This window comes from Podarcis tiliguerta, assembly GCF_965153285.1.
Source record: "Podarcis tiliguerta genome assembly, chromosome: 1".
In the NCBI taxonomy this organism is placed as follows: domain Eukaryota; kingdom Metazoa; phylum Chordata; class Lepidosauria; order Squamata; family Lacertidae; genus Podarcis; species Podarcis tiliguerta.
Window position 1 is genome coordinate 43,826,324 of NC_139534.1, and position 11,482 is coordinate 43,837,805.

Sequence of the window (11,482 nt, forward strand, 5' to 3'; positions counted from 1 at the left end):
GGAATAAGGACATTTCCCTTAAAAAAAAGGAAAACGTTGACAGCTATGATTTCACCAACCTGGAACTAACTCCTAAGATTTATTTAAAAAGAAACAGTTCCATTCTGGGGTCCTAAGGCAAACTACGACTGACCTATCTAGTGAAATACTGCTGGGAAGTTGCTGTTTTGGTTTCTTCAGTGGATTTTTGGGCAAGAGGTTTAGGACTAACTTGCGCATCACTTGCTACAACAGCAATAAAGTAAATGCTGATCAGCTGCCATTGATTGATCAACAGATGCCTCTATGATCATTAAAGGGCTTTTGTTTTCCTCAAGTTTGTCAGTAAGTTTGGTGGTGACTTAATAATCAAAATGAATTCTGACTCCCTGGCCTTGTCCATTCCAACTATCATGCTACTTTATAGATTTGCAGCCAAAGTCTGTGGTTATACACACAAACGCAAAATGATAAATCAACAGGAAGCTGGTGTGAAATGACTGAAGAAGACAATTTCCCTTTGTTGGAAAGCAATATTTAACAGAGAGGCATCTGTGGAATGCAAGTGCTGTGTTGTTCTGATACTGTGTTGTTGTCAAGGAATGTCTTGTCCTGAGCATTTGAAAGGATGAGGAACAAAGGAAGCTTCCTTATTCTGAGTCAGACCAATTGGACTATTTAGCTCAGTGTTGTCAACACTGATTGGTAGCAGGTCTCTTGGGTTTCAGGCAAGGGGCAATCCCAGTTGCCAGGGATCGAAGCTGGAACTTTATTTCTGCATGCAAGGCAGGAGCTGTGCCAGCACTAAGCGGCAGTCCTTCTAAACCTTCCCTCGTTCACCAAATATGACAGATACTTCGGTGCTTGATTGCTCTTCCAGTGTGATTCTGGCTTTGACCAAGCTTCTTTGGTTCACTTACAAGGACCTGCAGGCAGCATGGCGCCACCAGGAAGTCCTGGACCAAAGGGAGCGCAAGGGGAGAAAGGACAGAAAGGAGAAGCAAGCACCCTTCGAGGTATACAAATGGGAATGTTGCTCAATCTGTTGAAATACTGATTCCCAAGAAGTTTCTGACCTGACCTTCCCCTTTATTCTTTCAGGAGTACCAGGAGTGAAAGGCGATCGGGGGGAAAGGGGTTACAAAGGCGATCCAGGTAAAAATATAAATGGAAGTGGAAGAACCCAGTGTGTGAGCAAAACACATCTCATTCAGAGAGATGTGAGATGCCATAAGGCCAGGACAAATCCTCTGCTGTGGTATCTAAGTGTTTTACAGAGATGTATCACCAATGGAAAAGAGTTTTTATTCAAAGTCGGTCTGTTAGTTCTCCAACATTCCCCAGGCTGAATCTATCTTCAGAGCTATCTGACCTCTGACAGCCTGGTCAAAAGCTGATCAAGGTATAGTTGGCATTTCCAGTTCCGGAAAAATTACCCAGAGATCTGCTGGTAGGTTCTGGTCCACTTTCTCCTCACCCCAGTTCTAGCTAATTCAGGACTCTAAACTGCTTTACAGAAATCAATGGGACATTGTCTCTCCTGTGAAAATTCCCTGAGGAAAATAGCCATGGAATGGTGCAATACACATTCCTAGCATGGATCTCCTGTCCTTTTTTTTTTGGAGAAATAAATCAGACCACTGGTCCATCTAACCCAGTATCCAGTGTGGACTACAGCTCCAGTAATCTCTGACCATGATCCATGTTGGCTGGGGCTGTTGTGAGTTTGAATCGAGCAGTGTTTGGAGTGCACTATGTTGGCTGCGTTGGCCTATGATGACTGGCAGCTCCTCTCTAGGTTTAGATGGGACTTCTCCCACTTCCTGCAGCAGCAGTGCATGAGGAGGGGCACTCCTCTGCCCCCCCCCAGCACCCTGCTGCCACTCACTGGTGCAGGAAGAGGGCGGGGTAAGGCAAGGCAGCAGTGTGATTGGTGGTGTTGGTATGCCACAAGTGTGCACTGCTAACCCAACTTGGCCCTGCGACCATGGGTGCCTGGGGCTGTGGGTGCCATGCACCGTGCCTGGCCCTGGTACCAAAATTTGTGGGTGCTCAGTCCTTTCAAGGGGAAATTTTGTGGCTGCTCAAGCACCCAGGACCCCAGGGAGTTGGCACCTACATAACCCAGCGTTCCCCTGACCTCTCTGCTGTCTCTCACCCTGTCCCATTCTGGTTAGCAGCTCCCCATCCACCTCCCCACTCCTCATGCATCACAGCTGTCTAGATGGAGGTGGCAGGGCTCTTTTGCCTCCGCATAGTTAAAACTTTATCTCAATGCATACATGTAGTAGAATTTTGAATATTAAGCAAAAGTTTGAAATTCCCATTGTCTTTGGATCTGCCACTTTATATTCTTTCCCCCTCCCTCCTCTCCCATTATTTTAGGCATACCGGGAAGTAAAGGGTCGAAGGGAGATCAGGGAATGACAGGTAAGGGATTTGCTGGAGTTCCTAAATGAAAGCGATGACTCAGTAGAATCAAAGCTGTGTACTCCATACCTTCGGCCCAGTATACTTGAAGGAGCATCTCCACCCCCATCGTTCAGCCCAGACACTGAGGTCCAGCGCTGAGGCCTTCTGGCGGTTCCCTCACTGCGAGAAGTGAGGTTGCAGGGAACCAAGCAGAGGGCCTTCTCGGTGGTGGAGCCCGCCCTGTGGAATGCCCTCCCATCAGATGTCAAGGAAATAAACAACTATCCGACTTTTAGAAGACATCTGAAGGTTGCCCTGTTTAGGGAAGTTTTTAATGTTTGAAGGTTTATTCGGTTTTTAATGTTCTGTTGGAAGCCACCCAGAGTGGCTGGGGAAACGCAGTCAGATGGGCAGGGTAGAAATAATAAACTCTTCTTCTTCTTCTTCTTCTTCTTCTCCTTCTTCTTCTTCTTCTTCTTCTTCTTCTTCTTCTTCTTCTTCTTCTTCTTCTTCTCCCCAGAGTGACTTACAGTTAAAACATAATGCAAAAATACAATGCAATGCAGTATTAAAATGTAGCAAAGCTATAATAGTGACATGGGCATATAAACTCTCAAGAGGACGAAGCAAAAACCAGTACCCCAACTACTTTAAAAGTTGCTTTAAAAGCTTGGGGAAATAAAAATAGCATGAGCCTCCCTAGAGAGAGCAATCATGAGATCGGGGAAGCACTACTGAAAAGGATCTGTCCCGGTTGCTACCTGGTGAACATCAACTCTGATGATACCTCTTTTTTGACTGAATGGAGGATAGAGAGGAGTGTGTCACTGTGTACAGAAATTAGCCCACAGTACAAGGGTGAAATTCACATTCTTTGCTCCGCTGAGTTTTATCTGAGAGCCGCATTCCTTTCCCTGAAACTTTCCAGGGGCCACATGCCAGAAATTTGATGGATTGCTGTGTTACATTCTAAAATTATTCGACCTTTGACTTCTATTGTAATGATGTAGTGATTTGCAGTTTTGCTGTTCTGTTGTGAGCCACTCTGAGCATGTTTTAATGGGGAAAGTGGCATACAGATTTAAATAATAAATAAATAAAGCCCACTGTGTTCCCCAGGGCTTACTCTGTGTTTAGGACACACAACCCTTAACTTTCATTTCTGTGGAAAAGGCAGAGGAATGCCAGGATCCATTTGGTTATTGCACAATAATGGTTTCATGGCTTCTGCAGGTAATGCCTCTTGTGCCATTTGCTGTTGTCTTGTCCCTGTGAAATTGAGACACCCACCTTTCTTACTTAGGGAGCAAAGGCATGGCTGGTGAAAAAGGAAGTAAAGGAAGTGCCGGATCTAATGGGGAGAAAGGCGAACCAGGAAGAAAAGGAGACAGAGGCATTCAGGGATATACAGGTAAAAGAAAGAAGGCAAGACAGAAAGAGACAACTGATTACTTTCTGATGTGCTTCATATTGGCACCAAGTTCATGGCAGAGATTACTTCTGAACTGGGAATTTTCTTATTCATAGTCCAGTTTCTTAGCCACTATATTCCAGCAGTTAGCTCCAAGCCACAGTTTGCAATGATCATTACACTTGGTTTTCAAACTGTAGTTTGACCTAACCATGGTTAGCAATGTTGCACTGTGTTTAGAGGAGTGAAATTGAACATGAGAAGGAAGAGGAAGAGGGCATGTCTGGGTTGGGGGGGGGCATTCCCCATCTCCTAAATATGGTTAGGAAACTTGGCAGATTTTGCACTAGGCAAAAACCAGAAATACTGATATCTTATGCAGTTAAGGGAAACAAAAAAAATTCATTTGAACTTTATTAATGCAAAAAATTATCTAGATGTGCCATAAAGCATTTGTTCCTTTTGTGTTAAATCAGGAGTAACAGGAGCACAAGGGATTAAAGGTGAAAAGGGGGATTCAGGCAAGTATGGTCTTTTTCTTTATAAGTATATAAACCTTTCCCAATCCAATGTTTCGTGGAGCTTCATTGTACAGATGGAGTACATTAGACATGGGTGGCACTGTGATCTAAACCACTAAGCCTCTTGGGCTTGCCAATCAGAAGGTCAGCGGTTTGAATTTCTGCAACGGAGTGAGCTCCCATTGCTCTATCCCAGTTTCTGCCAACCTAGCAGTTCGATAGCATACCAGTGCAAGTAGATAAATAGGTACCACTGTGGCGGGAAAGTAAATGGCATTTCCGAGCACTCTGGTTTCCGTCACAGTGTCTCGTTGCACCAGAAGCGGTTTAGTCATGCTGGCCACATGACCCGGAAAGCTATCTGTGGACAAACGCTGGCTCCCTTGGCCTGAAGCGAGATGAGCGCCGCACCCCATAGTCGCCTTTGACTGGACTTAATCATCCAGGGCTCCTTTGCCTTTTTACCTTTTTTATTGTACATATGGAGCCCCACATGAAGTGAGGCTTCTCTGTTTCGTTTGGTGTCTGAGAAGAACAACACCAGAGGCGCAAGAACTTGTTTATCAAGCTTTCTCTGTCAGTGAAGCAAATGTGGGACAGCTTCTCCTTGTGTAGGGAGTCCTATTAGGCTTGTAAGAAGGCACCGACTTCTGTTCCGACCCACATTCATTGCTGTTTCTGTCCCACTGCACTTCATATTCTGACAAAAACTACATTACTTATCTCGCTGTCTGCCATGGTGGAATTTTACATTGTTAATTCCGTTATCATTACATTATTCTGCACCATTCATTTCAATGCAAAAGAAACACAATGCAAGGTATGGGGGGGGGGAGCCATCAATTTCACATTATTTGTGGACTGAAAACAACAGTGAACACCCAACAAATCAACTTTGGCCATTTATGTTTCCATTGGAAGCCTCCACCATCCGTGATTCATTTCCATGCACACCAGTCAGTAGGGTCAAGGAAACAGTACTCTAAAGTGCAGCAATGCTACTAGTAAACACATATGTGCACATTATCATTTTTATATGTTTATCACAGGATTAGGCATCAAGTCCCAAGTGATGTCATGTGTCCTTGTGTTACACTGCGAGTTGGCAGCTACTCAGGAACAGCTTCCCTTCAAACCACCATCAGAGTTGATTTGGAAGCTTACAAAGAAATAGGCTGGGCCTCATTCTTGGAATGTACAACACATATTTCAGCAACCAAAAAGGAGGGGATGTGTAGAGACCACCTCTCCCATCATTTACTCACACCTTGCCCCAAATCTCGATGTGTTGCCTCTGTCTCCTGATGTGCATAAATGTTGCCTTTCAAAAACATCCAACAGGGAGAAGTTCTCTTGTAAGACTTGTTGGAGGACATCAACGTGGTCGAGTTGAGGTTCTGTATTCAGGAGTATGGGGTACCATATGTGACGACAGCTGGGACACTAATGATGGAGCTGTGATTTGTCGGATGCTGGGATTTAGCCGAGTAGTTGAAATCTTCACTGCAACTGCAGGTAATTAATCAGTTCATTCCCTGGCTGATTTAATCAAGTCGCAAAAGATTCAATTGTGTGTAATATGACTGTGTTCAAAAATAGCAGGGAACATCCAAAACATGTCACTAGAGTAGAGCTAGGCAAGCAGCCTTATGCTGCTCCTCTCTGAATATTCAGTTTGAATCCTTGAGACCCTTTAAAGGGAGTTTTCAAGTGCTTGAAAGACTCTGCCACTCCAAGAGAAAAAAAAGGTTGGCCAATGTGATGGGGTAGAAACTCCCTTGCAGATGGTAAATGCCTGCTGGGACTCTCATCCTTCCCAGATTGTTTGTAAAGAGAAGACTCTGTTGTCAGGATCTTTTATTGCTGGGGGTCATGGGAGTTATAGTTGAAGTACAGTTCCCATGACCCCTGGTTGAAAAAGAGACTGGCAGGATTTTCACTTTCCAAATAGTTGGGGAAATGATGAGAAGCTGAGTAGGGATCCCTTCACTTTGAGGAGCCATCTAGTACCTGGTACCCCATCCCAGACCCACAAAGTGAGTTCTTTGCTCCTTGGGAGATGGGGTAGCAAGCAGTGGAGGTGTGATCAGAACCTCAACAGGCGCTGCCTACTCACAGAAGGCTCTGACAGCCTTGGCTTCTTCTCAGAAGAATGTAGAGTGTTCACCTAATAGGGGAAGGGCCATAGCTTAGTCGTAGAGTGTTTGCTTTGCATACCAAAAGTCCCAGATCCAACCAGGAAGGTGTTTCACCACTGGAACCCAGTGTCCAAAGTGTATTAAAGTGTACTAAAGTCTGCAGGAGGCAGTGGAAGACAGGAGTGCTTGGCGTGCTCTGGTCATGAAGAGTCGGACACGACTAAACGACTAAACAACAACAAAGTCTGCATGCTTCCTTTATGGCTACTTACTGCTTTTGAAGTTGCTGCTGTCTGAAATTGTTTGCTGGACAATAGGATAGTAGAAAAGAAGAGTGAGATTCTCTTCCCAAGCAAGTTTCATTCTGGAGTAATTATGCAGTTGTTATGCAGCTCCAGAAGCATTTCCTAAAGCAGCCTCCCCACCCCTACCCTCCACTTTCCTGGTACTTAGGCATAATGAGATATTAGCATGTGAGTCACACGATGGATTGTTTCTTTGCTATTTTTCACCCTTTTCCTCCCTGTGCTAACTTGTTACATGTCTGCTTGACATCAGGCTCCGGAAAAATCTGGTTGGATGACGTGGAATGTACCGGAACAGAATTATCCATTTATTCATGTAGAAAACGTGACTGGGGTGAACACAACTGCAGTCATAGTGAAGATGCTGGGGTAGAGTGTGCCTAATGGAAAACAGTTCTGCTCCGATGTCTGAGAAACAATACCTTAATACTGATGATTCCACGAAGAAGTGTGCATGGCACTGTCCTTCAGAGTGTATCTCTTGGCTAATTAGAGAATGAATTAATTTTGTTTGACTCCTTTAATTCCACTGTACCAACACATCTCTACATTCTCCTTTGCTGATCAAGGCTATTCTAATTGGGTATGTGAGGAATCAACATCAGTAACTGGGCTCACTTTATTAGAAGACCAGTAACTGAACTATTATTGCAGGGGAAGGGATGTAGCTCAGTGGTAAGAGCATCTGCCTTGCATGAGGAAGGTTCCCGGTTCAATCCCTGGCATCTCCAGGTATGGCTGGGAAATATCCCTTTCTGAAACCCTGGAAAGTCACTGCCAGCCAAGCGTGGGCAATGCTGAGCTAGATCGACCTAAGGTTTAACTTAGTATAAGGGCACTCCCTATGTTCCTAATCATGACACTGAACATTTAAACAGGAACTACATCCTAGTCACATTAACTTGGGAATAGGGTCTTTAGAAAGGCCTACAATCTTGACTGTTTTCAGTAGCCTTCTCTTGTGTAATGATTTATCATGCTCTTTTGCTGTTGATGGTTTTGGCTATAGTCCCGTTTTGTTTGGGCTGGGAGAGCTGGATGTGTTTTTATAACTGATAGGTTTGTTCCTGGTTTGCATTGGGGAAGTTTGATGCTTGTATGTTGTTCCGTTTTTGTGGAAGCTGCCTTGAGAGAGTTTTTCCTTGTAAAGGGCCTCCATATAAATCAAGAAATGAAGGACCCATTGAACTCAGGGATGCTGACTTCTGAGTAAGGATGCAGAGGATCCAGATAGAAGAAGGTGACTTGAAAAATATGTGCAGCTGGCTTTTGTAATTCAAACATGCCAAATCATTTTCCAGGGGTCTTCAGCTGGATATTGTCCATAAACCCATTGAAACGTACATCACGGAAACACTTCCGAAAGCAGATGAGACTTGAGGCAACACTTATAGCCTTTGTCTCCCTGAACCTTATGAAAGATAATGCCCATGTTTATTTAGTCTACCTTTCTGTGCCTTGTTCATAACTTCTTCATTTCACTATTTTCCTCTTAGAGCTCTAGCAGTGTTTGGCTGAAGTCACATGACACTGTCCATGATCCCAAGGAAGGATCTGGGTGTGGAGGAGAGAAATGAAACTGTTTCTATTGCCAAAGAGGCAAGCTTCTCCTTTAGAGAGAGAGAGAGAGCAGTGACTTGCTCCTACTGCTGGGGGCTGCTGTAGTGAAAAAACAAGCAAAGCTCTCCAAATCAATGTGTTGATTTATTTCTCGATGCCATGATAAATGTTGAAATGTCAAAGCTCACAATGGCTTGCATAGCCATGATTTCCAAGGGGAGTCCCTAGACTCAATGCAGCCATCCACATTGATTCCTTATAGATACATACCAAAAAGCACATAGCAGATGGTGCCTTCCAAATGTGCTGGACTTCAACTCCCGTCACCCCTGACCATTGACCCTGCTGGTTGGAGCTAAAAGGAGTTGGTAGTCCAACAACAAATGGAAGGACACCACATTGGACTCCCCTGCCATACAGCACAATAGGCATTATATTAGGATCAGCTGACAGTCCTGTAATAGTAAGTGTAGTGAGTACCATGTTAAACTTTGACTTGTGAGAACTGGGTTCATATTCCTGATCTGATTCACTGGTTGACCTTGGACCAGTCATTGTCTGAGACTAGCCTCCATAACAAGGGGATCATGTGCCAGACTAGAACTATCCTCCAAACTCCCAAGCTTGCAACACAGGCAAATAACTAATCCAGCCGTTCACATCATCCCTCCCTCTGTGAGTAAAAACTCTGGTGCTGCACTCCCCTGTGTTCCTGATCCACTGTACCAATGTTTTTATGGTCATGGCATTCCTTTGGACCGTGGGCATTGGCTTTGCTGCCTGATTGGATGGCGGAAATATTGAAAAGATGGCCAAAGGAGAGAGGGAGGCGGGGAAAGGGCAAATGAACTGTTGAGTGATTTCTCCAGATTTCCAGTCTGTATAATGAGAACCCTGCTGCATCAGGCTAAAAGCCCATCTAGTCCAGCATCCTGTTCTCACAGGGGCCAACTAGATGCCTGTGCCAGTTTCCCCACTGGCAATTCCCAGCAGTTGGTGTACAGAAGCATATTTGCTCCAGCACTGGAGGTAATACATAACCATCATGGCTAATAGCAATTGATAGCCTTATTCTCCATGAATTTTGTCAGTCTGTATACTGGTGAAAACATTCCTGCAAACAACATAGCCATGCAGTATTTTATTTTATTTCATTTTATTTTAAGTGCTGAGTACTTGCATTTGGAGCCAACAAGGTTTACATGATTAACTTTCCGCTGGTTTAATAATGATATTGTGTAAATTTCAGAATGTGCAGGTTTTAATTAAATACTTAGACTTCTATTCACTGGCGAATAAACCTTACATATACTTTACTAAATAATACCTCTCCTGTACCAAATGTCTAAAGGCAAACTCATAGTGCCCAACAGAAAAGGTGGATGATATAAGTAAAAGCCTATCATAGTCACTTCCTGGGAGAGCCGAAATACATAACTGATCAATTCAGAACTAAGGTCATTTCTGCTAAGGTTTATTCTACACCTTTAAACCCATTTCAAATATTTTAAGCGGTCTGAGGCCCCAATCAAGGAATCTTGGGGACTGTAGTTATAAAGGATCTCTGACAAAAACTTCTCAACCATCTCACAAAATTAAAATTCCCAGGATTCTTTGGGGAAAATCATAGCAGTTAACTCAGATGTCATCTAGTTTAAATGTATAGTGCAGATGTGCCCTGTTATTCCAGTTAATTGGTGTACATCCATGAATGTGTGACACTAAGGAAAGATTCACACCCTACATTTAAAGCACAATTTCCCCAAAGAATCCTGGGAGATGTAGTTTCTTAAGGATAGTGGGAAATGTAGTCTGTAGTGGGAAAACTACAATTCCCAGGAATCTTGGGAAAGTCATGCGCTTTAAATGTGGATTGGGTGGCCTTTATTTGTAGGGTATGGATTTGCCCTAAGTTTTAGTGACTGTATAAAGATTCTTGGGTCTCGTTTACATGAGGCACCAAAATTAATAGGGTACCTCTGCAAATGGTAGAAATCTATTCATACGAAAGAAAAGAAAATGAATCCTGGTTATGAGAAATTTCAGTTATCTTTACATTCAATAGTCAAAACTTTGTGCTCACCATTTCCCCCATAGAAATAACTAGCATTGCAACAGTACACAAGCATGTCAGACATGGAAAGGGACTGGGGAAACCCACTTTACACCCCACAGCTAGCCTTAGGCAAAGGTTGGGGGATTTAAACAGACACCTAGAAAAGTCATGCTGAAAATGGGCCAGGCCACACATGTAGAGGGAAAGAAAGGATTCTGGAAGCTCCTAAATGACTTGGTGAATGACGAGAGGTGATTTCTAGTAGCAGGTCGGGACCTATATCTAGATTACAGTGCAGAATAAAAGAGCAGAATATGAATGCACTGTGCTGCCATTTTTGAGTTTCTCTTAAGGATTGAATGAATGAGGTGTCCCTATCGGGCATGAGAAAATCACGATGTACCTAGCTGAGCAATTCAGGAATTTCCAAAATCAGCACTGCCAGCTGATGTCTCTCCTATATTTCCCCTACTTATGCCCAGGCATGCCAATATCTGGGATTTGGCCAAACACTCAAGAAAAAAAAATATCATTGAAATTGCTATTTCAGTGTTGAATATAATTGAATGCTAAGTACTATATTTTTAGACCATTGTTTTTATGCAGAATTTATCTAAAGCGCATGTCATTTTAGTTGAACTACAAGCCTAGCAAATGCTGACCTGAAGGCATTTCTGTCTGAAGAAATACAGTGGCACAGAGTCTTGTAGTACTTTGTCCTTTGCACAAGAAATATAGAAGAGTGGGCTTAAAACACACATGTGCACACCATAATATCAACATGTTTGACATAGCCGGAGAGAGAAAGAGACCAGCTTTAACACAGAGTGCATATATATATACAAGATCTTTTAAATCATGCAATCAGAAAAGCAAACCATGCTGAATAACCTTCCTCACTACTCTAGGGTTGCCATATTTCAAAAATTAAAAAACAGGAAACCCCCAAAGTTGTTGAGCTTTTTTAAAAAAACACACACACACTCCCCAAAAACCCCCACAAATTTTCGATTGACTTGTCTAGGATCCACCACCTTTTGGAAATCCCCCCCGGGTGTCAATTCCCCCACCCCTGGTAATGTATGGCAGCCCTATACTAC

General features: G+C 43.4%; 1 protein-coding gene across 1 annotated transcript in view; it reads left to right on the forward strand.

Moving 5' to 3' along the window:
* MARCO (macrophage receptor with collagenous structure) overlaps nucleotides 1-9,650 on the forward strand; it is a 30,820-nt gene extending 21,170 nt beyond the window's left edge. The window contains exons 12-18 of the mRNA XM_083446038.1: nucleotides 903-995; nucleotides 1,081-1,134; nucleotides 2,365-2,409; nucleotides 3,695-3,802; nucleotides 4,279-4,327; nucleotides 5,669-5,838; nucleotides 7,020-9,650. Coding sequence (XP_083302164.1) covers nucleotides 903-995; nucleotides 1,081-1,134; nucleotides 2,365-2,409; nucleotides 3,695-3,802; nucleotides 4,279-4,327; nucleotides 5,669-5,838; nucleotides 7,020-7,150 — 650 coding nt within the window. The 3' untranslated portion in view covers nucleotides 7,151-9,650. The remainder of the gene's footprint in view (nucleotides 1-902; nucleotides 996-1,080; nucleotides 1,135-2,364; nucleotides 2,410-3,694; nucleotides 3,803-4,278; nucleotides 4,328-5,668; nucleotides 5,839-7,019) is intronic.
* Nucleotides 9,651-11,482: the final 1,832 nt, after the last annotated feature.